Below are 25,679 nucleotides of genomic sequence, written 5' to 3' on the forward strand. Positions count from 1 at the left end.
CGCTTAGCAAGTTGTGTGCGTAAATTCTAATTATTGCCAACGAATGCTCATTATTGCTTGTTAGGTGCTATTATTAATGTTGATTAGCTTGCTAAGCCCATTAGGTTATGTGCATTGTTAAGAATATGCTTAGATTTCAGCACGGAACGCTAGACGCACTGTATAGAATCCAGCAGTTAGTGCCCCATTCTACAGAAGCACTTAGGCACGCCCAAGTCAATAGAGAACACTAGCGCAACCCCACACAAAAAAAATTTCAAAACAAAATAGACGTACTTGGCTAGGGTCAGCCCAGCAAGGAAAAGTTGCAGAAAATTGACAAGAAGTCCCCTGTTTCAGTGCTGCTACTCGATACGCCCTGTCAATGGCAGGGTAAACGGTCGCACATGACAGTGCCAAGTGGCGCATGCAACCGATTATTATTCTGTAAGTTATGTATGTTCTTGGAGCCATGACACCTGGGAGTTACGTACTATCAGTGCATTTGTTCTAGCAAAAAAGGTGCCAGTACTCGAATGCCAGGTCACCCTTCAGGTGTGGGGGTGATCACTGAGGAACCCATCCCACAATAGCCAGGCCCCCTGAAACCAGTCACAGAACCTATGACAAGGCAGAATTGGTGTGTAGAGCCTGAGCACTTTCATTAAAACTTGGGGACCATGGGTCAATTTTAGCAGACAATGGAAAAGGTGACAGTACTCAGTACCCCCTCAAAAAAAGCTCTGCGTACTATAGAACTTTACAAAAAAAGGGCCTAGTGCACTTATGTGTGAAACCACCAATTACAAGCACCTTTGATGTGTGTAAGAGGGACATAGCACGAGCCCTCAATATTTAACTTAGCAAAAGACCAACTTGAACCATCCAATCTGCCCAGAAAGGTGGCTAGGGTTGACCCTGCAACTCTATGCAGGTTCTCTCCCAACAATGATCTCTTTTTTTTTTTTTTAATGTGTCAGTTATGTTTTATTTGAGTGGAATTGCTCTCTATTTTTTTTCTCTCCTCTTCCCACATTTCTCACACCTTTTTAAATTCCCTTACTGTTTTCATCCCCACTGCCTCCCACCGCACAGCAGCCCAGGCATCTCTCTTCAAGACCGGCACATCCTGTCCTGCTGTTACATCACTTTGTGCTCTGCACAGGGCTGCCACCAGGATCTTTGGGGTTTTTGTTCTTTGATCCTGACACTGACAGCCATGTCTGCTTTTCCCTTCAAGACTTTGATAATTAAACTCTGCAATCATGAACACCTTACAATAATTCTATACAAAACACATAATTGGACATCATGCTTTTAAATGTTACACTTTGTTTTACAGGTAAAAGTAGGTGCTGATGTCAGTGTGGCTGACAGGACTTCTTCTTTTGTTTTGACTGCAGCTGTTTTTTGCTCCACAGCCCTAGGCGATCAGCTAGTTTTGCCTAATGGCTGGGCCTGCCTCCTGAAGGTTCCTTCTGGCCCTGTTTTACTATGATTCCACTTAAGCCTTCAAGGTCCCAGCCAGTCCCAAATTTCAACAGCTCTGTCAGGGTTGTGATCCCAATGTTTCTCCGATACAGAGCTGTTATCCTGGAAGAGATGTGTCATTCTGTATTTGGGCCTTCTGGCACCATCAAGTGACAGTCGGCCATGAGATGGGAAAACTCTCCAAGCCCGTACCATGCACTCTGCACTTGCCGTGAGCTCTCATCTGCAACCCCCCATCCTGTGCTGCTATCAGTCCGTATGGGTTCTTTCATGTAGGGTCAGGAAGGATTTCTGAGTGAAGCTCTTTTCGCATACAGGACACTTAAAGGGGCCCGTATGAGTTCTCTGGTGCCGAACAAGGTCCGAGTTCTGGCTGAACCTTTTGTGACATTCAGGACACGGGTGTGGCCTCTCTCCCGTATGTGTCCTCCGGTGATGGTTCAGGTTGGAGCTGTGGCTGAAGCTCTTCCCGCATTCCCGACACTTGTATGGCCTCTCGCCCGTGTGCGTCCGCCGGTGGTCTTTCAGCTGGGTGCTACGGCTGAAGCCTTTCCCACACTCCGTACACTTGTAAGGTCTCTCCCCAGTGTGGGTCCTCCAGTGATCCTTCAGCTGCGTGCTGCGGCTGAAGCCCTTCCCGCATTCTGTGCATGTGTATGGCTTGTCTCCCTTGTGAGGCTGATGCTGCAGCAGAAGAAGTTGACCACTTGTAGTTTCCTCACTCCAGTTCTGTTCGCAGTCTCTCCCTCCCATGACGGACCTTGGCTGTTCTAGGATCCCTCCTAGTATAGCAAATTCCCCTCTGCTGCTGACGGTCTGGTCCTCTCTATATGCTGAAGCGATTCCTGGCATCCAGTGGGAATCCGGTCCTTCAAGACCACAGAACTTTGAGATACAGTCTTTTTCCAATAAGCTTTCCTGTGGGTTCAAGTTCTGAACTCTCTTCTCCTGCAGCTGATCCCCCTCTTCCTCAGTCTTCTTCTGGCTGCTTTGCTCTGTAGAAATAAAACAAGAGTCTAGCTAAAAGTGAATTATATAAGAGCAGATATAATGATAGATAACTACCCGAGTCTATCCGGTCCCTGCAGTGATTTCCTTTTAAAGACAAAAACAATATTTTTAAAAAATCCACACACAAAAAAAATTCAAAACAAAATAGATGTACCTGGCTAGGGTCACCCCAGCAAGGAAAAGTTCAGAAACCTTGCAGAAAATTGATAAGTCCCCTGTTCCAGTACTGCTGCTCGATCTCTGGATTTGCCCTTCAAGGTCCCATGTCCATCCCAGGTTCCACCCCTTGTTCCCCTACCATCCCAGGCTTTCTTGAGCACCAATGCTATTTTTTTAATCCCCAATGCTTCCTTGGGGGGGAGGGTTGTTCCATGCATTCACCATCCTTTCTGGAAAGAAATACTTCTATATGTTATGCCAGAGGTTTCCCTTTTCCAGCATCATGCGATCTTCTGTACTGGAACAGAGGGTCTCAGCCCAGTCTTGGAGACACACCACACACCAAGTCAGTCAGGTTTTCAGGATACCTACGATGAATATGCATGAGGTAGATCTGCATACAGTGGAGGCAAGGCATGCAAATTTTATCACATGCATATTCCTTGTGGATATCTTGAAAACCCAATTGACTTGGTGTGTCCTGAGAACTTCTGCTGTAGAACTTTCTTCTGATAAGGGTTTGTTTCGTATGCATTATTTATATCTTTGTGTATCTCAAAGAATCTTATAACGCCCCTCCTCCAGTAGGCACATATTCGCCCGATATTCAGCGCTATTTAACCAGACAGGAACAGCTCCTGGCAGGTTAAATAGCGCTTAACTGGCTATCCGCGAGTTTTCAGTGGGCTGACGAAATAGCATGCCTATTCTTGGCCGGTTTAAACTTAACTGGCCTGCACTGATTATCAACTTGGCCAATTAAGTTTAAATCAGCCAAAAACGAACTGGATATTCAATGCTGGTCACCAGAAATGGTCCGGCATTGAATATCCGGGCCTGACTAACTCCTCCGGACCCATATGTGTTTAAGTTCTCAAGTCTCATAGGGCTTCGGTGACCACCATGGATTGTTCGGTAGCCCTTTTCTAGGCCTCTTCCATCCTGTCTCTATCCTTTCGGAGGTCCAACCTTCAGAACTGGACACAAAAGCCCGGGCTTGGAAAACTTCGAGGGCATAGACCGCCAGATTCTATATAGGTCACCCAAAGTTGGACACAGATGCTAGATCTGTGCCTAAACTAATTAATCAGACGATAAATCAATGATTGGCATTAATTAGGACTTACGTGCGACTCTGTCCTGCATCCTAGTCTAAATTTCATAGCGTGCAACTGCAGAGGGGCATGGGTGGATCAGGGGCGTTCCCAGAAATTAGGCACGATGTGTTAGAATATTATCAATTGCGCGGCCAACTGCCAGAAGTTGGGTGCCAGCATTTACATCAGGTTTGGGAGATGTAAATGATGGTTCCCAAGGCGTGAAATGCACGCTAAGCTAGTATTCTAACAAAGGACGATATCTGAGCCAATCCCAGCACCTAACTTTGGGCTCCAACTCCTGAACTGCGCCCAAAGTAGGCATTAAAAGCAAAAATGTGCAGTGAGAGACATGCAACACCTCTGGCTTTGTATGTTGCATCAAAATGGTTTTCTTACACTCCCCCCAAATGTGAAAAGATGGGCGCAAATCAAATAACGATTAAAGAAGAGATCAGAAACAGAGGAAACCTTTCCTCCTCACTGTATCGCAATTTAGTTCTCTGAGATAGGGTGACTGGGTCCGTAAAGCAGGGATGAAATCTGAACTTAGGAGGTTCTGAGGCCTACAGCTTCTCCTCAAAACCTCAAAACATGGTTTGCATTTCTTTTATGTTATTTTCAGAGCTGCTAAGTGACCCAGTTTCAGAAGGGAGACTTCTGGCCAGTCCTAGTTTTAAAATAACATCCCAGGGCAATGTGGGATTTGTAGTTCCTGATCTACCCATTGAAATCAGTGCTGCAGATCCCATAATGCATCAGGATGAGGTACTAGGTAAGCTCAGTATTTTACTACTCTGTCTGATATCTTACTGTACACCGCCTTGAGGGAATTCCTTCAAAAAGGCGGTAAATAAATCCTAATCTCTATATATAAAAGGCACCACCAACGTTCTAAATGAAGCCTCCAGCCGGAAGTGTGAAGGGGGAGAGATATCCGGTTTCCCCATGAGTGTCTGTCCCGCCCTTGCTCTCTCTAACACAAACAGTGAAGGAAAACACAGCAAAGCACGAAATCAAATCGCTCTCTCTGTAACAGTGAAGGGACTCAGAGGGGGGGAGGGGAGAGAGGGCAGAAGCCCTCACTATCTCTGTAACACAAACACAGCAGGAAACTTAACACTGAAGGACTCCACTCTGAGGGGGGAGGGGACAGAGAGCACAGGGGAAGGGAGAGAGGGCAGGGACACACACACTCCCACATGCACACAGAAGAAAACCTTGCTAGCCCCCGTTTCATTTGCATCAGAAACGGGGCTTTTTTACTAGTAAAATAATAATTTTAAGAAGGACTTGGGAAGCTTAACCGGGAGCAGAGACAGGTTCCTCAGTGCATTCTCCTAATCCAGGGCTGAAACACACTAGTAGGATTTTAGCATGGGGATGTCGAAATCAGCTATGGAAGCAGCCAGATGGCTCCCGGTTCTCTAGGCCACTTCAGGCTCTCCTGCTCAGAGAAACTGAACTAGGAAGTCAGAGATGCTCTAGGTGGGGATAAAATCAAGTAGGGACTCAAGAGTTGACCATAAACTCAGGTGTGGGTCGCAACAGATGGTGCCTACCTTTACCAAGAATCTCTGCTTTTCCTTCTCTAGCGGTGCTGTCACTCAGACCTGCCTCTTCCTCCTTCACAATCCACAGCGAGAGGTCAGGGTTGAAGACAGGGACACCAGCTAAAGGCAAAGAAACATGGAAGGTGATGACAGGATCATCCAAGCTCAGCTCATTTTCCCTCCTTACTGAAATACTACAAATCAGTGCTTAATCTTTTGAGGGACTGTGACTCCACGATTGTGACCAAATATGTGACCTCCTGGAGGTGAAGAGTAATGATGCACCTATGGAGACCCCACCCAGGTTACAACCCCAAACCCATTTGGAGTCTTGACCTAGAGTTTGGGAACCTCTACCATAAATACCACCTGATCATTGGATTTACCCCATACCATGATCCCTTGTTCTAAAACTTTCTAATGAAAAATGCCTCAGACAAGATTTTATGAACTCTTTACATAGCAACATGGAAGGATCAAATTTTTTACAATTTAAGAAGTATCAACTGCTGGCAATGCTGCCATATGGGGGCCTAACCATATCAGATCTTGAGGAACTGAACAATTTCTTTATACCAGTTTCCTAAGTATCCATGTTAGCAATGGAAATGGGAAGGGGTGGGGATTGGGTCGCTCACTCACTTTCGGCTACAGAGACACCGGCTCCATCAGCTGCCCAACGATCCCCAAGGTCCTTCGCCTCTTCCGCTTGGATCCGTAAGACGATGTCCGGCTGAACAGCAGTGTGGCCTGCATGGAAAATGAAACATAGGAACCAACCCAATCAGCAGAACAGGGAACCAGAGGGAGCCTCAGCCCTCTGTAGGCGAAGACCAGACTTATCTATGCAATGAGTGAAAAAAATATTTTCTCCGTTTTTTTTTAATGTACTTCTTAGTAGCTTCCTTATGTGCCCCCTAGTCCTTGTATTTTGGAAAAGATTAAACAAGGGATTCACGTCTACCATTTCCACTCCATTCAGGATTTTATAGACCTCTATCCCATCACCCCTCAGCAGTCTCTTTTCCAAGCTGAAGAGCCGTAGCCACTTTAGCCTTTCCTCATAGGGAAGTCGCCGATCCCTTTTATCATTGCCGTTGCCCTTCTCTATACCTTTTCTAATTCTGTAGCGACCAAAATGGCACACAATATTGAAGGTGCAATCACACCATGGAGCGATACAGAGGCTGTTTGCTTTTCTAGCAGACGCCACTGCACACTGAGCAGAAGATTTCAACGTGGTTTCCACAATAAAACAAAAGACACGGATATATGCTGTGGATAGTCTGAAAGCTGGACTGGCTGGTAAAGGATTCAGGAACCAGCAGGTGAGGGGCTGCTCATTAACATGAAGTAATTCAGCAGTGATCCTTGATTCTCATACTTACGCCTGCTGGAAGTTTTGGCGCTTCGCCCTCCATCCACGTCCCGCCAGTCCCTATAATATAGCTTGTCCCTTTGTTTAACTCTGAATATAATGTCGCTGTTCAAAATCCCATATCCTGAAGATAAGCAAACAATGTTAATGTCAGTAAAGCGTTTGTACTATTTTTATGAACTTTCTGTTGTGATGATACATTGGTAACTCATCACCTCTCTTTCTTTATTAGGGTTTTTTTTTTGACAGCATCTTATACATGAACTGTGTGGAATCTCATGTTATTTTTTTTTAGCTTTGTGGTATATTTTCTTTCTTGGAATGCAGGGGATGCACACAGATTTCTTTCATTGGGGGAGGGGGCTATGTATTCTTGTGCGTCTATTTCCCACCGATTCACATATACGCACAGGTCTCCTGTGGCAATTAACACCATAATGACATCTTTGCAATGCATCATGGGAGTCCAGGACAGGTGGGAAAACAAGATGGCCGCCCCTTTGGCCCTAAAATAACAGCTGTCTAGGAGGAGCTTAGTTTTACTTTTTCTGGTTCATAAGTGCCACCAAATTAATTATCCCCTCACCCAGAGAGATGAGGGCTTCATGGACTTCCAGCATCACCTTCTTGTAAAGCTCCTTCTGCCACTCCTCCAACACCTCCCACTCTTCTTCTGAGAAATGAGCTGCCACGTCCTTGAAGGTCACAGAGACCTGGAACAAATGGAAGGATGAGAGGGTCCCAAAGGCTTATCAATATCTGTATACAAATTCTTAGGCTGCAGCGTTTAAAAACAAAAGGGACTAGAAACTCTTACAGGGATGCTTATGCTACATTTTAAGTAAGATTCCCAGTTGTACAGGTAGATGCCTCAACCCTGCAACACAGCAAAACCATAGATTGTACTGGACATTATATATTCCTTCCTATTTGTTATCCCTATGTACCTGAAGATACTATCCTTACCCGACCCTAATACCAAATTGTATTTGTTTCCATACCAGACTTGGCGATCGCCTGTACGGTATTATGTAAGCCACATTGAGCCTGCAAATAGGTGGGAAAATGTGGGATACAAATGTAATAAATAAATAAACATCCATGTATGTCCAATGTCTCTATCTGAATAGGCAGAGGCAATACTTGCCACCAGCGACTGTACAGAGAGTGGCATTATTCAGTTGCTGTCCTTCCAGTGAAGTAGTTTAAATTAGGATATAAATTTTCCCAAGTTAAACCACTTAGCTATGTGGACAGCGACCAAATATTGCTGCTATCTGTGTTAAACTTGAATGAATGGTGCAAAGTGAACCAGTGCAAAAACAAAACTGTTAATATAAAGTCTTTTCCTGCCTTAATCCAAACCACTGTGTGTTCGCAGTGAAGCGTTCAGGAAAACAATGTTTTTGTGCTGGTCCACTTTGCGCCATTCATTTAAGTTTCCAGCAGAATTTGTCTTTTTAAAGACAAGGGTGTTTTTGAATACTGGCCCATTTACTTTCTTGGATTTTTAAAACATCACTAGACCCCTGATGCAGGCAGTTCACACCGAAACACGGACCGTGTTGGGTCTGACTAATAAAATAAGGTTGAGACACCCCCATTCTTGAAGGCTCCTTGTGGTTTTTTTTGCCTATAATTAGGTGCCGTTAAGATCCCCGCTAAATGCCAGTTTCTACAAAGGTCGTTTAGCGCTAGGCATTTAATGCGGATTCCTGCGCCTAACTTTGGGAACGAGGATTTATGCCTGCTGAAACCTGGTGTAAATCCCATGCCCTCTAGTAAAAAAGGCCCATTTCTGACACAAATGAAACGGGCGCTAGCAAGGTTTTCCTCAGCTCCCCTGCAGCTACCCGTGTCCAGCGACCCTCCTCTCCCCCTGCAGCCACCCGTGCCCAGCGACCCTCCTCTCTCCCCGGCCCCCCCTCCAGCCACCCGTGTCCAGCGACCCTCCTCTCTCCCCTGCCCCCCCTCCAGCCACCCATGTCCAGCGACCCTCCTCTCTGCCCTGCCCCCCTTCCAGTCACCCATGTCCAGCGACCCTCCTCTCTCCCCTGCCCCCCTCCAGCCACCCATGTCCAGCGACCCTCCTCTCTCCCCTGCCCCCCTCCAGCCACCCATGTCCATCGACCCTCCTCTCTCCCCTGCCCCCCCCTCCAGCCACCCATGTCCAGCGACCCTCCTCTGGACATGGATCAGCTGTGAGGCATGTTTTTTTCCCCCCTCCCGGGTTCTGAAGTTGACATCATAATGGCTATGGTGATGTCAGCCTGATCTATGGAGCCGTCCTGACCAACTCGGAATGAGCCATGGTCCCAGGCAGCAAGTCAGAACGTTGGAGGTGAGAATTATTATATAGGATTGTGCCTGACCGGCCCATGCCCCCCCTTTTGAATTGTGTGCTATTATAGAATGGGATGTAGGGCAGATGTCTATTAGATTGTAAGCTCTTTGAGCAGGGACTGTCTTTCTTCTATGTTTGTACAGCGCTGCGTACGCCTTGTAGCGCTATAGAAATGCTAAATAGTAGTATGTTATATCCAATTAACGCCAATTGGTTGTTGGTTCCTAATTGACTAATTAGTTTATGCACACATCTGGGATCTGCGCCTATATATCACTCACTCTGATCCTACAAATTCAAACAACCGTTAAAAACTGTCTCTAGCACCTGCTGCAACTACAAAATCTCTCTCCATATATTGAAAAGATGAGTCTCACCACAGTGGTCCATGCCACGATAACATCACGACCAGACTACTGTAATGCCCTGTACACTGGTCAAACCAAAAAGAATTTGCATCAGCTCCAACTAATTCAGAATGCTGCAGCACGACTGATAGAAGGCTGCAAGTGGCGTGACCATATCACACCCTTCCTGCCAGTGGCATAGCCAGACCTCGCAGTGGGAGGGGGCCAGAGCCTGAGGTTGGGGGCACATTTTAATGTGCCGCCAAGCTGCCTCGCCCCCCACCGCCTCGCCACTCCCCCCGCAAAAACAAATACCTTTGCTGGCAGGGGTCCCCAACCCCTGCCAGCTGAAGCCTTCTTCAGTGCCAATCTCCTGCGCAGCCGCATTCGCTGCCCTGCTCTTCTTGCTGACGTCCTCCTGTGCATGCTGACGCTCCCATAGGAGGACGTCAGCAAGAAGAAAGAAGAGCGGGGCAGTGAACACGGCTGCGCCGGACACCGGTGCTGAAGAAGGCTTCGGCTGGCGGGGGATGGAGACCCCCCAGCCAAACCAGGGGCCAGGACGAAAATTGCAGGAGCCCAGGCTCCACCTAGCTACGCCCCTACTTCTTGCAAAAGCTACACTGGCTGCCAATACCTTACAGGGCTAAATTCAAAACTCTCTGTTTGATTTTCAAGGTCCTCAGACAAAATGGGTCAGAGAATAAGTTAGTCCTCTCAAGAAGCATCACTATATGTTCCTTTATCATTCTATGTATGGATATATAATGGCTCAAGGCAACCAGTGCCTTATAACTAAGGCACTTATAACTACTCATACCCTTTGATACTCACAGAAAACTACCAGTTTACTAAGTCTCTATATAGCATCTCTCTTTAAACTTATTTTAGTATTGTTTTTTTCCATAATTGTTTTTATAGTTCTATTAATTTGAATCGGAGAAATTTTTTCTTCACTCAACGTGTAATTCAACTCTGGAATTCGTTGCCAGAAAATGTGGTAAAGGCGGTTAGCGTAGCAGAGTTTAAAAAAAGGTTTGGACGGCTTCCTAAACGAAAAGTCCATAGACCATTATTAAATTGGACTTGGGGAAAATATTTCTGGGATAAGCAGCATAAAATGTTTTGTACTTTTTTGGGGATCTGGCCAGGTTTTTGTGACCTGGATTGGCCACTGCTGGAAACAGGATGCTGGGCTTGATGGACCTTTGGTCTGTCCCAGTGTGGCAATACTTTATATATATATATATATATATATATATATATATATATATATATATATATATATATATATATATATATATATATGTAATGTATTTCTGTGATGAAACACCATTTTGTATATGTTTTTGTTACTTTACCTTAAAAAAATTCTTTAAAAAATTAATAAAAAAAAAGATTTGAACTAAAAAAAAGAAGAAATTGTATGAAGTCTGCCACACCAGCACATCCACACCTCCCCACATTATGAGTTCTCGAGACACCATGACCTCTCCTCACCATCGGTAGCTTCTACCTTCAAGGAGAACTCAGTTCTGAAATCTTTAACAGCACACATTTAAAACTGAAAAAGAGCACTAAACCGGACTGACAAACTAGCTCAAAAAGCTATCTCTATGAAGTGGCTCACATGAGTTTGCTTAGCCCTCTTGACATGTCGGGTGGCACAAGCGGGGGAGGGGAGAAAGAGGGAAGATGGATCCAGGGAGAGAAGATAGACAATGGATGGTAGGGAAGAGAAAGGGAAAAATGCTGGACAATGGGGGAGGGGGAGAGATGGGACAGGAAGATGCTGGTGGTGGGAGGTAAAAGGGATAGGGAAATATCAGGCTACGAGGGTGAGGAAGGTAGAAACAGGGAACAGATGCTGGGCTGGAAGGGTGGAGGGAGGGAGACACTGGGAATGGTGGAAAGCATGGGGGACAGGCCCAAGGAGTGGAGATGGCAAGGAAAAAATGAGAGAATAGTGATCACAGGGGGTAGAAATATGGTAATGGCACATAGATCGAAGATGGAAGGGAATGGAATGCTGAGGAGAGAGATGGGGAATGGGAGAGCTAGTGGGTGAAAGGAGATGGAAATGTGATAGATATCTGAAAAGTAAAAAGAAGGAAAAGATTTAGAAAGAGGATGAAATTTGAGTGTACAGAGGCAGAAAAGAAAAAAAAAAAAGAAAGGAAACAGCTAAAATGGAAGGATCAATATTTCAGAGGTAGGTGTAGTGAAGAAATGAAACGACAGGAGAAAAAAGACAAATGGACAACCGCTTGAAGAATTAGCAGAAGACAGAATGTTTAGATGTTTTTTATTGATGACAAACAGAAAGCATAAATTCTTCATTAAAAGACAATTTCCACAGCCGTGTACATTTCTCCAATATTAAGCCATTCTAACAAATCCATTATACAGTCATCAAGTTTTTATTTATTCTCCCCCCCTCCTCCCCCCTCTCAACTGTAGAAATTTATACGTCAACACTTTACTGAGGAACGTCCAAGTTAACAACACCCTCCACATTTCAAATGCACAAGAAATCAGTTTTAAACCAACAAACCAATAAACAGGTGATCTAAACGGTAGCGTACAGCCATCAAACTTGTTTATCAGGCCTTCCCCTCCATCCCCTCCCCACTCTCTATTTACATCTTCTCATAGGTAGTACATTAGATCATAGTTCCCCTTCAACTACTGTATCCTCCAATCAGGGTTGCCAGGTGGAAAATTTTTTTCCAGCCCGATCGAGCCCAAAAAACAGCCCAAAACCCGCCCAAACACAAACCCCGCCCCTGACACCCCCACCCCCGCGTCATCACGCCCGCCCCCGCCGTCATCAACCCCGCCCCCGCTGTCACCGGCCCCGCCTCCCCGTCATCGGCCCCGCCTCCCACGTCATCGGCCCCGCCTCCCCGTCATCGGCCCCGCCTCCCACGTCATCGGCCCCGCCTCCCCGTAATCGGCCCCGCCTCTCACGTCATCGGCCCCGCCTCCCACGTCACTAACCCCGCCCAAAACGTCATTAACCCCACCCAAAAACGTCACTAACCCCGCCCCCCCGCGGCCGAAAAAACCGCACTGAAGGCCAAAAACAGCCCAAAAAACCGCAACCCGCCGCGGGCAAAAATTTCCCGCGGCGGGTCGCGGAAAACCGCCCAATTGGGCGGTAAAACCGCCCACCTGGCAACACTGCCTCCAATCCCTCGTCCTCCCTCCAACTATGCCCCTCCCCCCTCCCTCCCCTTACAACCCATACTTCCAACCAGGTTACCTATATTTCGACTAAATATATACCCTCCATCCTTATGAGTCCACACTTGCTCCCTCCCCCTCCTCCCTTCCCATTCTGTTTGCATGTCCCACCTCTGGCTCCCTCTGGTCCCTTCCAATATCCCATGGTAATCTATTCAGTATTTGACTATGTGCTCTTGGCGATATTGTACTTATATATTTCCCCCATATAGTTAAAAAACTCTTTTGCCTTTTTGGTGTCAGTCGCGCCCCTCTCGCTTCCCAGAGCATCAGTTGATGTACCCTATTCCTCCAGTACCAGTGAGAAGGAGGCATGTCCAGCACCCAGTGACCAAGGATACACTTCTTCCCCACTATGCATGCTTTACTCAGAAACAATTGGTCCCCTCGTGCATCCACCCCCCACCGTCCAGGAATACCTAACAGCATTTTATCAAATGTGATGACTATTGGATGATCTAGAACTCCACTGAGGTATCTACCCAATCCCCACCAAAAGCCTTTAATGTATCTACATTGCCATAGGCAATGTGTCAACGTAGCTCCGCCCTGCTTACACTTGAGGCAGGCATCAGTAGTAGTTACTTTTGCATGAAAAGCCCTTCTAGGGGAGAAATAGGCTCTATAAAGGATTCTATACTGACATTCTTGCATTTCTGCACTGTGAACCACCCTCGTTATTCCCAACAACGATTGCCTTATAAGCTTCTCAGGAATTTGGCACTGTGCTTCAACACTCCATTTGTCCGCCACCTCTAGTACTTGCCTCTCCGGACGCCCTTTCTCTAGCTCTTTACAGAACCAGGATACTGAGGTCTGTCCCAGTGCATCTCCCTCTAAAAAGTCCTTGAGCTGTCTCCCAAATCGAGGGAGCAGACCTTCTTTGGGCAAACTACGCACATAATGTGACAATTGTCGATAAGCCAACATCGCCGCCATTCCCCCTGAGCATCGTTGCTGAAAGTCCATCCAAGAGATCAAGGTGCCATCCTCCTGCATGACACTTTCTAACAATTCCACTCCTTGTTCCTGCAATCTACGGAACACTGCATTATCTCTCCCAGGCTGGAACTCATCATTCCCCGCCAACGGAAGTAGTATACTAGTGGTGGGATCCTGGCCCCATCGTTGTAACAAGTCCCTCCACACATGCCAAACAGGCCCCAACAATAAACTATCTCTGATTCTTCCAGGCAGTTTCCCTTTCTTTGGGACATGTAATAAGTAATTCAAATGCCATGGATGGAAATACGCTCGCTCCATCCCCACGTCCGTAAAAGCAGATGTGCCCATAATCCAGTCTCGCAGATGTCTCAAAAGACATGCCTGATTATACACCCGCATATCTGGGAGTCCTAACCCCCCCTTACTCCAGTGCCCCACTAAATATTGCCATTTCATCTTCGATTTCCTACCTGCCCAACAGAATTTTACCACTAACCTCCGAAGCGCCACCACATCACGGTTCAACAATCTTAATGGCAGAGCCTGCATAACAAATAGCCAACGTGGAAACACTATCATGCGGAATAGTTGTATCCGTCCCATCAAAGACAAAGGAAGCATCGACCATCGAGCTAGCTGTTCTTTAGTCTCTTTCAACAACTTAGTTATATTTAGTTCGTAGATCCGCCTTGTGTCCATTGGAAGCTGTATTCCCAGATATCTAAAAGATCCCTGCGCCCATCTCAAGGGGAAGCTGTCAGCCCATTCTTGCTTAAGCTCAGCATTGCTAGTTAACGCTTCTGACTTTTGAAGATTGAGCCGAAACCCTGAGAAGTTCCCATATTCCTCTAAACTTTGCATGAGAAATGGCAAAGAGTGCCTAGGCTCTGTAAGTAACACCAAGAGATCATCAGCAAATGCAGCTGTCTTAAAGTTATAGTCCTGCACCCTCACTCCTCGAATGTCTCCATTGTTTTGGATCTCTCTCATTAAAGGGTCTAACGCCAAGATAAAAAGAAGTGGTGAAAGTGGACAACCCTGCCTCGTACCCCTCCTGATTGGAAACCATTCAGATCTCATGCCATTCGCAAATATCTGCGCTTTCGGGTCCGTATACAGCACTTTGACCGCCTGCGCAAAAGGGCCCGTTATACCATATGCCGTCAACACTGCAAACAAATAGGTCCAATCCACGCGGTCGAACGCTTTCTCCAAGTCAAAGCTCACTAGCAATGCCAGGACCTATTCCATTCATACCCTTTCTAGTGCCACCCAAATTCTCCTCATATTCTTAGCTATCACCCTCCCACAGGTAAAACCTACCTGAGAGTCCATGATCAGTGATGGTAAATATCTCGCTAAGCGGTTCGCCAATATCTTTGCTAGATATTTTAACTCTGCATTCAACAGAGAAATTGGCCTGTACGAGTCAGGTCGATCAGTTGGCTTACCTGGCTTTGGTAGCACGCTAATCTGTGCTCTATTTAAGTGCACTGGCAGCTGCCCCTGCCGTATGGCCACATTAAACACCTCTGTAAGGACCGGGCTGATTTCAGTGTTAAGAATTTTGTAGAATTCATTCCTCATGCCATCCGGCCCCGGCGCTTTCCCTAGCTTACTCCATTTAATCACTAGCTCTACCTCCTCATCAGCTATTGGTGCATTCAACACTTCTACCTCCTCTTCAGAAACTTGTGGGAGATCTATGCTGCTGAGATAAGCCTCACTAGGCCGCACTAGGTCCTCCTGCTGCGTATATAAGTTGCTGAAAAAATCTCCCAATATTCCCACTATGCCGGTATCACTATGCACCCGTTCTCCTGTGGCAGCCCTCATTGTAAGTATTTTTTTAACCCCAAGCTTCCTATTAGCCATCCTCGCCAGGAATCTCCCACTTTTATTAGCGAATCTATATAGCTGATATTTGTAATATATATTCGCTTTCTGCATCCTCTCCTGCAAAAGTTCATTTAAGGCTTGCTGCGCCTCCAGCAACTGTTTTCGAATTCTCAGGTTATGATCCTGGCCATACCTCTTCCGTAAAGTTATCACCCGCCTTTCCAATCGAAACACCTCTCTGTTCCGAGCCCTCCTTTGGAAGGCGAGATAAGAGATGGTTTCCCCCCGTAGAACCGTTTTAGCAGTCTCCCAAAAAAGAACTGGATCCTCCCTATGCTGGGCGTTATTAATACTATAGTCCCTCCATTTCTCTACCAAATAAGGTATATATTGGTTATCCCGATATAAATGAGCGGGGAAACGCCATGTCCCCATTACACCCTTCTCCTCTTCTATCCGAACTCGCAGTCGTACCCAAGCATGATCTGAGATCATTATTGGACCTATCTGAATTTCCTCCACTTTGGTCAGTAACTCTTGCGTAGTCAGTATATAATCTATTCTGGACAGTGTGTTATGAGCTCTGGAGAGGTGTGTATAGTCCTTTTCTATCGGATGTAAGGTTCTCCATACATCCACCAACTCCAAAGTGTCACTCAACCTAACAAGGCCCCTCTCCTTCCTGGCCAATTCCTTCCCTGTTGGTGTAGATCTATCCCAAACTGGATCCATGACATCGTTCATATCACCTCCCACCACCATTGGTATATCTCCCATCGCTAGAATTTTCCTAGTAAGTTGTGCAAAGAATTGTTTATCATAATTGTTGGGAGCATAAATATTACAGAGTAATAGTGGTTGTCGTTCCACAATCACTGAGGCTAGGACATACCTCCCTCCAGGATCCGCTACCACCCCTTTCACCTCCACATTAAGATTTTTCCTAATTAAGATCACCACTCCTCCCTTTTTCCCCTCTGCTGGCGCTTCATATAGTTCACCCACCCACCAAGTTTTAAGCTTCATATGCTCTTCCCTCGTGAGGTGTGTTTCTTGCAAAAATGCTATAGACACCTTATTGTCATTCAACGCCTTTAAGATTTTTTGTCTCTTAACTGGGGAGTGTATACCCCCTACATTCCATGTCATTATCTGTATTGAAGTCATGTCACTCCTCTTGCAGTACTTAGGCTTTCCACCAACTGACTTCTAGTATGCTTTGTATACCAAGAGAGTGTCCCAGCCCCCACCCTCTCAGCCAGTCGCTCCCCATACCTCACTCTCCCTCGGACTCCCCACACCTTCATACTCAAAGTTCTTACTGTAAAACAACATGCAAACAGAACCCCTCTCCCCCCCCGCTTCCCATACCACCCTCCCCCCTCCCTTACTGCCCAACCCTCCCCACCCCTCCCCCTCCCCCCTCTTATACCCCTTCTCATTCCCCTTATGCCTCTAGGCACGACTTCCTGTTTTACCAAGGCTAGGGTGCCCATCTTATCATTGATGACCACTACCTGTCACTCTGTCCTCTGCAACAATATGGTCACCAGGACTCTAATTTGTGTGTGAAGTCCACTATAGGAGTCCAAGTTCATCAGGGGCCAGCTGGGTTATATCCATGTCTCTCGCCTCTTAGAACCTTCACTGTCTATGCTCCAAAGTTGAAATTCTCCGCTTCTGACAAAAGCTGTCACCAGTGATTGGTCAAACCACCACCACTAATGTGTGATTAATATGCTGCTTCTCCCAAGTTTAAGGATCTCCAAAGCCGCTTTCTTTGCTCTATATGTCTTTGCTTCCGCTTGTAACTGGGAAAACTTCAAATGTATTTATACTCCCTCCCCAGCAGCCATAAAGTTCCTAATGCAAGACTCCCTCACACTTCAGGCAACCTCTTCGCTCTTTGATTATTCAGCTGCCCCTGTACCAGCAAAGTACCCAAATCTTGCTTTCTTTTCAAACTGTCTCCAATGCAACTTTAACTTTTATAACAACAAACTTAGTGAACTTTGTCCATACCAGCCATCTGATCACCATGGGAGCCTGCCACTCACCATAGGCCCTCTTCGTACTCTCATTCGCCATGTCCCTTGGCCAGCATCGTATCCACATATGTAGTCGCCTCCTCTACCTTTTAAAAAAACACCGCTTTCCCATTGTCGAGCAGCTTAAGTTTCGCTGGGTACAAGAGACTGAATCTGTATTTTAACCCAAAGATTTTAGAACATAGTGGCGCGAAGCTTTTCCGCGCCGCTGACACTGTGGTGGAGTAATCCTGGAAACATAAAATTTTGTTCCCTTTATAATCCAGGTGTTTACCTGCACGCAACTCTTGCAAGATGAGTGACTTGTGTGCATAATTAAGGATTCGGCAGATTACGACTCTCGGTCTTCCCATATCATCTCTCCTCTGGCCAAGTCTATGTGCCCGTTCTATGCGCAATGTGGTCTCCAGCTCCTCATTTCCCAGCGCTTCTGGCAGCCATTTTTCAAGAAAAGTGCAGAGAGACCGCTCAGGCAGCAGTTCTGGCAGCCCCACGAGGCGGAGGTTGTTCCTCCTGGACCGATTTTCCAAATCTTCCAGTTTCCCCTCCACCGCCGTGAGGCGCGCCTGTAAACGCGGCTGCTCTTCCGCCACTTAGCGAATGTCATCCTCTGCCTGCCCTACGCGCTGCTGAACCGCCTGAAGCTCATTAAACAACTTGGTATGCTGCTCAGTCAGTCCGTCCAGTTTTTCTAGAATCAATTGCAGCTTGACCCCCACCGCTTGCTCAACTGCCGCCCTCACCTCTTCTGAAAGCTCTGCTGCCCATGGCGAGTTTGGTGATGGCGACGGTGGCGCGGCCCTATCCGCCATTTTGTGGTCCGCGGCGCGGGTCTTATCTTTTGACTCTTTACGAGCTTGCTTGGATGCCATCCGCAGCGTCTCCGTCTCCCCCCGCTTCTTAAGTTGATGCCGAACACTTTCTCTCTCTGTCTTTGCACTCCGTGACAGGTTTAAGGTTCTACGAGCGCTGATTTATGAAGGCACCCCGGAGCAGCTCCGTTCTGCGTCTTCACTGCTCCATGCCTCCACCGGAAGTCAGAAGACAGACAGAAATTGGAACCAACATGATGTAAAAATAAAATGTCCAGACAATAAAGGTAGGAAAATCATTTTACTTTGAATGTTGCGTAACCCTAGTAGCGCTCTAGAAATATTAAGTAGTAGTAGTAGTAGTAATGTTTTAAATGGAATATGTTAACTTTGGGAAATGTGCATAGCGGATGTCTTTTTATTGTGTTAAGTAGAAAAGGAAATGTGCTTTTGTTTTTTTTTTTCTCCAGTGTTGCAGTACATGCTGAGGTTCCCAGTTCAATTTTGTCTATATATTTTTATTTCTAATTTGTGAACCCTTGTTCTGTAATTTGTGAGGGTCTGTCAGTGTGACTTTAATGGCAGATGAGGAGATTGGAGAGGAGAGGGAATTGAGGGAGGGGCTTTATTTTCTGCCCTGGTGACCAGCATGGCTAACGGCAGCCCTGACCCTTGCTGTAGCTAGTGGGGATTCCCAAGCCCTACTAGCTGGGGTCTCTTCTGAAGCTGGCCAGAGATGCCTTCTTCTACTGAGCTTGGCAGTTGGGGGCAGCATCCTGGAGCCACTGACAACTAAGCATGTATGGGGTGCTGGCATCAGTGGCTCGAGGAGTTGCTGCTGCCTACTGAGCTTGGTTGAGAGGAGTTCTGGCCATCTTTACTGGAGGCCTTCAGCTGACAGAGATTGGGGATCCTCATCTGCTAAACTATTTATAGTTTGAATTGGGAAGTGCTGGGGAAGAGAGGGGAGGGAGAAAATTTTGTGCCCACCCACTTTGTGCTCAGGCCCACCCAAAATTGGCTGTCTGGCTACGCCACTGCTGTAACGGCAGTAGAGGAGATTGGAGAGGAGAGGGAATTGGGGGGAGGGGCTTTATTTTCTGCCCTGGTCACCAGTATGGCTAACAGCAGCCCTGACCCTTGCTGTAGCTAGTGGGGATTCCCAAGCTCTACTAGCTGGGGTCTCTTCTGAAGCTGGCCAGAGCTGCCTTCTACTCAGTGCGTATTTCCTAGTAAAAAAGGTGCCGGTACTCAAATGCTAGGCCACTCTTCAGGGGTGGGTAATCACTGAGGGACTCATCCCACAATAGCTAAGCCCCCTGCAACTGGTCACAGAATGTATGACAAGGCAGAATTGGTGTGTAGAGCCTCAGCTCTTTCATTAAAACTTGGGGTCCATGGGTCAATTTTAGCAGAAAACGGAAAAGGTGCCGGTACTCAGTATCCCCAAGTACCCCCTCAAAAAAGCCCTGCTTCTACTGAGCTTGGCAGATGGGGGCAGCATCCTGGAGCCACTGACAACTAAGCATGTATGGAGTGCTGACATCAGTGGCTCAAGGAGTTGCTGTTGCCTGCTGAGCTTGGTGGAGAGGAGTTCTGCCCATCTTTAGTGGAGGCCTTCAGCTGACAGAGATTGGGGATCCTCATCTGCTAAAGTATTTATATTTTGAGTTGGGAAGTGCTGGGGGAGAGGGGGGAGAGAGAAAATTTTGTGCCCACCCACTTTGTGCTCAGGCCCACCCAAAATTGGCTATCTGGCTACGCCACTGCCTAGAAGAGGAACTCCTGGATATCTTAGCTCTTGCCAAAGCAAAAGGTAGAGAGTTAAGAGGGAAGAGGGCAGATGGCAGCCTAGTTCTCTGGCTTGATGCAGGGAGGCAAAAGGTAGCTGCATCAGAGGTGGGATTAAGGAACAAATGTTTCAACCTGGGTCAAGTGGGAGGTTGTCAGGAATTGGTGCTGACAAGGGTGGGACCCTTACATTCCTCTGGACCGGTAATAGGTGGACAGGGGGAAAAAAGGTTGAAGCGGAAAAGTGAACTGTTTAACTTGGGGTTTGTGCTGTGATAAAAGTGAACTGTTTAAATTGGGGTTGTGCTGCAACACTGACTCTCTCCCTAATCAGGAAAGTTGAAGGAACCTGAGAGAAAAGGGGGGTAGAAGGGAGCGCACAGAGACTCTCCTTGCCTTCCGTAGGAAAGGGGAAGGGAGAGAGAGAGGTATTGTTTCAGAGGGAGTTTGGAACTGAGTGGGGGAAGTGGTGGTGGAATCTGGGATGCAGAGGGGCCACACCCACCTAGGAGTCTTAGTCCCAAGCAGGGGACAGCTAAGAGGGAAAACCTCCAGACTGTAAAAGCGAAGAGGTTGAGCGAGAAAGCCCTGACTGTAGATTACAATATGGCTCTCCCTGTGGCCCGGTGGATTGCAAAGGACCTTGTGGAATTCCAAACCCCAGAACGCGGAGGGTAAGAAGAAAACTTCCAGACTGTAAAAGTGCAGAGATCGAGTAGGGCAGGACACAGGCTGTGAGGGGGCCCTATCACGCTCCTCCGTGGCTGGGAGCTTTACAAGAGAGAACAAAGATACTACTAATAAATCCAAATGGAAGTCAGCCTTCCAAAACTACAAAAAAGAGGTAGCTGATTCAAAATGCCAATACTATAGCAGCCTAGTAGGTCAAGATGATCTTGACAACAAAAATCTTTTCTCCTTAGTTAAAATACTAGCTTCCAACTAATAAGGATGAACATTCACAGAAAATATGTCCCACCACCCAAGACCTCAATGATCATTTCACCACTAAGGTCCAAACTATCTAAGACTACTCCAGTAGAAGAGGAAGAGGGAAAGGGAAATGGGACTTGATATACCACCTTTCTGAGGTTTTTGCAACTACATTCAAAGCAATTTACATATATTCAGGTACTTATTTTGTACCAGGGGCAATGGAGGGTTAAGTGACTTGCCCAGAGTCACAAGGAGCTACAGTGGGAATCAAACTCAGTTCCCCAGGATCAAAGTCCACTGCACTAACCACTAGGCTACTCCTCCACTCCTACTCAACCCATAGTTCAGCCTTAATCACCAGTGATCCTACAACCCAAGGACTCAAAACTGACCAAAACTGGGAATCTTTTCAACCACTAACAGATGAGGATGTAAGATCAATACTGTTGAAATGCTCCTGAGCCAACTGCTCCCTGGATCAATGCTCAAAACACCTACTCAGATCCATCCCTATGAAAGCAGTAAACTGTTTACTCAATGATCTCAATGAGCTGTTGAAAACTGGCTTTCTTCCTCCTGATATGGGCAAAATTGTTCTCACTCCACTACTGAAGGGATCTGGGCTAGACGTAACATCTACTGCAAACCATCGTCCAGCGGCAAGCATACCCTTTTTTACTAAAGCATTAGAAACTTACATTAGTAAACAAGTCTCTTTATCTGGAAAAAATGTCTATTTTACACTGGTCACAATTTGGCTTCAAATCGTCACACAGTATGGAAACATTAGTGCTCTTTCTATCTCCATATGTCAAACAATACCTATGCAAAGGTGAGCAAGAGGGGCATAATCGAACGTCGCCGGCGATCTATTTTGGCAGCGGCACAACAGCTGGCCAGCCATCTTTTTTTTCGATAATACGGTTTAGCCCGGCCAAATGCCTTGGATTTCGCTAGGTTGGAGATCGCCGGTTTTGTTTTTCAGCGATAATGGAAAAAAATGCCGGCGATCTCCAACCCGGCGAAATCCAAGGCATCTGGTCGTGGGAGGAGCCAGCATTTGTAGTGCACTGGTCCCCCTGACATGCCAGGACACCAACCGGGCACCCTAGGGGGCACTTCAAAAAATTTTTAAAAATACAAAAAAAACCTCCCAGGTGCATAGCTCCCTTCCCTTGGGTGCAGAGCCCTTCAAATCCCCCCCCCAACCCATTCCCCATAACTCTACACCATTACCATAGCCCTTATGGGTGAAGGGGGGCACCTACATGTGGGTACAGTGGGTTTTGGGGGGGGTTTGGAGGGCTCAACACAAGTGTAACTGGTAGGGGGGATGGGCCTGGGTCTGCCTGCCTGAAGTGCACTGCATCCATTAAAAACTGCTCCAGGGACTTGCATACTGCTGTCAGGGAGCTGGGTATGACATTTGAGGCTGGCATACAGGCTGGCAAAAAAGGTTTCTATTTTTATTTTTTTAGTGTGGGAGGGGGTTGGTGACCACTGAGGGACTACGGGGAGGTCATCTCCCATTCCCTCCAGTGGTCATCTGGTCAGTTGGGGCACCTTTTTGAGGCTTGGTCGTGAAAATAAAAGGACCAAGTAAACCCGGCGAAATACTGATGAACACCGCTTTTTTTTCCCATTATCCGTGAAAGCTGGCCATCTGGTACTACTACTACTACTACTACTTATCACTTCTATAGCGCTACTAGACGTACGCAGTGCTGTACACTTGAACATGAAGAGACAGTCCCTGCTCAACAGAGCTTACAATCTAATTAGGACAGACAAACAGGACAAACAAGAGATAAGGGAATCTGGTAGCCACGCCCATGCCCGCCCATGTCCCGCCTTCGCTAAGGTGCCGACACGCCCCCTTGAATTTTTGCCGGCGAGGTGACAGGAAAGCGGCGATTCTGTAAAAACCGCCGCTTTCGATTATACCGATTTCACCGCTTTTGAGAGATCGCCGGCCATCTCCTGATTTATGTCGGGAAATGGCCGGCGATCACTTTCGAAAATAAGCCTGCAAGTAATTCTCCAATTCAATATATCAGCAGTGTTCAATGCAGTTGACCACACATTGCTACTCGAACGCCTGGATCAGATATGAATAACGTGCTCAAATGGTTCAGCGAATTCCTTTGAAATCGAAGCTATTCTGTCAAGCAAAACAACCAACTTTCCAACTACTGGTCTACTAACTGTGAGGTCCCACAGGGATCCCCCCTCTCACCGATCCTATTCAACTTCTTTATGTCTTCCCTTGCCTCAATACACCTGGGACTTAATGAACTACATCCTGCTTCTCTTACCAGTAACAGCATCAAATAAAGATCCAACTCATTCTGTAGCGAATAGTATGACTGCTGTTACCACCTGGGCCCTGACCAATACACTGAAACTGAATGAGCAAAAAAACAAGATCCTGGGTTTCCAAAATCAGGGACTTGAGGTTCCATCATCAATATCTTTTGTCCAACGGTCAAAGCTTTACAGTCAAATCTGAAACCAGAGTATTAGAGGTCTTGCTTGATTCTTCACTCACCTTCTCTTCCCATATTATTCAGCTATGGAAGAAAACACTGTACTACAGGGCCATTGTACCAGGCAGGGACAGCCGAAGGGAGTATAGGACCCTCACAGCGGGTCACTGTAATGGGCAGAGGAGCTGAAGGGAGAATAAGACCCCCACACAGGGTCATTGTACGAGGCAGGAACACCTGAATGGAGCATAGGAACCACACACAGGGAGGGACAGCTGAAGGGAATATAGGATCCCCACACAGAATCACTGTACCAGGGAGGGACAACTGAACAGAGCACAGGACCCCAACATAGGGTCACTGTACCAGGGAAGGACAGCTGAAGGGTGCATAGACCCCCACACAGGGTCACTGTGCCAGGGAAGGTGCATAGGACCCCCACACAGGGTCACTGTACCATGGGAGTGTAGGAGGTCTGCGGCTGCCAATCCCAAAGCAGTTACCAGCACAAATTCTGTCCTTCCCACTCCCCAAGGGCTACTGTAAGCATTTTTTAAGACTTCAACGTTACCTTGGGGAAGGGAGAGAACTAGCCACACTTGGTTCATGTAAGGAATAGACTAAGGCTGTGCATCAACCACCCACTCTGTCCATCTCCAATACTGGTAGATCCAGTCCTGGATTTGCATACTTCCCCTCAGCACAGGGCTGCTGGATCCTTGGGGTTTTTGCTCTCTCGTCTTGACTGCAATGGCAGTAAAGCCAGGAGGGGATCGAATTCGAATCCATCCCCCGACTTGCTCCCCCTTACCTGCTGGTGCAGATGTGCAGGCATGCTCTGGGGGAAGGGGAGGATCCGGACAGGCAAGGGAGGACAATTAAATACCCTCCTGCACTTCCCCCACTCCAAAGCAGTACAGTTCTCCACACTGCAGATCAGGCAGCCTACGCCAGGGGGCGGACACCACTGCTAGCCACGCCCATAGCCAAGAAGCCCTCCTCTCCTACTGCATGCTGGGAAGGAACGCCTCTTTTTTTTTTTCTTTAAGGTGGTACCGCCTCCTCTCCCTCCCCACCCCGATTTTTCTTTTAAGGTGGAATAGATAATCCTTGCGTTGTAGTTTTGCTACGTGGGGTATTTTTGCTGTCATGAAGCCAGTTTCAAACAAAACTATATAAATATTGCTGCAGCTGAAAGTTAAGTTTGATATAGATCCCTGATGGCTCTTTGTCTTGGGGGGAAGAGGGGCCATGTTCCTTCTTTGTGATCATAACACCCTCCTTCCTGCAGGAGAAGGAGTAGGTCGGCAGAGCTACTAAGTTATCCAGTTTCAGACTTACCTGATTTTTTAACACATTTTCCGAACATTGTGGTATTGATATTCCCAGATCTACACATTCTGCAAGTCCAACAATGAATGGGGTGTTAGAAATTAAGGACTGGCCCATATCATTCCTGGAACTTGGAAGCTCTGCCTGTGATGGTCAGATGCAAACATTTCTTTTATTTGTTGTTGGGGTTTTTTTTTTTTTTTTAGTTCAAATCTTTATGTTATTCGTTTTTGTTTTAAGTAAAGTAACAAAAACATTGAGGTACAAAATAGATCCCTCCTTATCGGATAAAATGGCAGCAAAGGAACGAGTCTGTAAATGCAAACATTTCTATTCTTAATGGCCAGCAGTGACTTGACAGCCAAGGCTGATAGCAAACTGCAGCGTGCCCAGCAGGAAACACAGCCTTACCATCCACGGAATATGAGCTCACTCTGGGCTCCCCCTGGCATTTATTTATTTTATTTATTAGGATTTATTTGCCGCCTTTTTGAAGGAATTCACTCAAGGCAGTGTACAAAACCAACCATGAGCAATAGGCAATTACAGCAGTAAAAATATTCAAATAACAATGCAAAGTATAGCATAGTATACTACTTACAATGTCAACACAATATGTAATATAACATTTTAATTGATAGTGAAGGAGGGTATAAGCAAAGATGGAACTTATAGACAGGTAAGAGAGTAAGAAGAGAAGTAAGGTGACTAAGAAAGTACACGAGGTCAGGGGTGGTTAACAGATATAGGTAAGAGGGTAAGAGGAGTTAGAAAATAAGGTGCACATGTATGTATGTAAGGTGTGCTGTTTCTTATTCACACTGTCTCTTTGTATCAGGTGTTCAGCGCTGCGTGCATCTGGTAGTGTTATACAAATGCTAATAA

General features: G+C 46.6%; 1 protein-coding gene across 1 annotated transcript; it reads right to left on the reverse strand.

Moving 5' to 3' along the window:
- Nucleotides 1–970: 970 nt before the first annotated feature.
- LOC115466417 (zinc finger protein 33B-like) lies at nt 971–24,410 on the reverse strand. Its single transcript, XM_030197629.1, has 6 exons — nt 24,274–24,410; nt 7,255–7,381; nt 6,679–6,792; nt 5,933–6,040; nt 5,300–5,410; nt 971–2,465 (listed from the first exon to the last, which is right to left on the reverse strand). The coding sequence occupies exons 1-6, from the start codon at nt 24,295–24,297 to the stop codon at nt 1,720–1,722; spliced, it is 1,230 nt and encodes a 409-aa protein (XP_030053489.1). The 5' UTR covers nt 24,298–24,410; the 3' UTR covers nt 971–1,719.
- Nucleotides 24,411–25,679: the final 1,269 nt, after the last annotated feature.

This window comes from Microcaecilia unicolor, chromosome 3 (genome assembly GCF_901765095.1).
Source record: "Microcaecilia unicolor chromosome 3, aMicUni1.1, whole genome shotgun sequence".
In the NCBI taxonomy this organism is placed as follows: Eukaryota; Metazoa; Chordata; class Amphibia; order Gymnophiona; family Siphonopidae; genus Microcaecilia; species Microcaecilia unicolor.

Excerpts from the sequence above, each read along its gene's own strand:
- LOC115466417 (XM_030197629.1), bottom strand. The coding sequence starts at position 24,297 with ATGCCTGCACATCTGCACCAGCAG. Across the intron at positions 7,382-24,273 it reads CTGCACATCTGCACCAGCAG|GTCTCTGTGACCTTCAAGGA; the intron begins GTAAGGGGGAGC and ends CATTTGTTCCAG. Across the intron at positions 6,041-6,678 it reads CGCCAAAACTTCCAGCAGGC|GCCACACTGCTGTTCAGCCG; the intron begins GTAAGTATGAGA and ends TTTTCCATGCAG.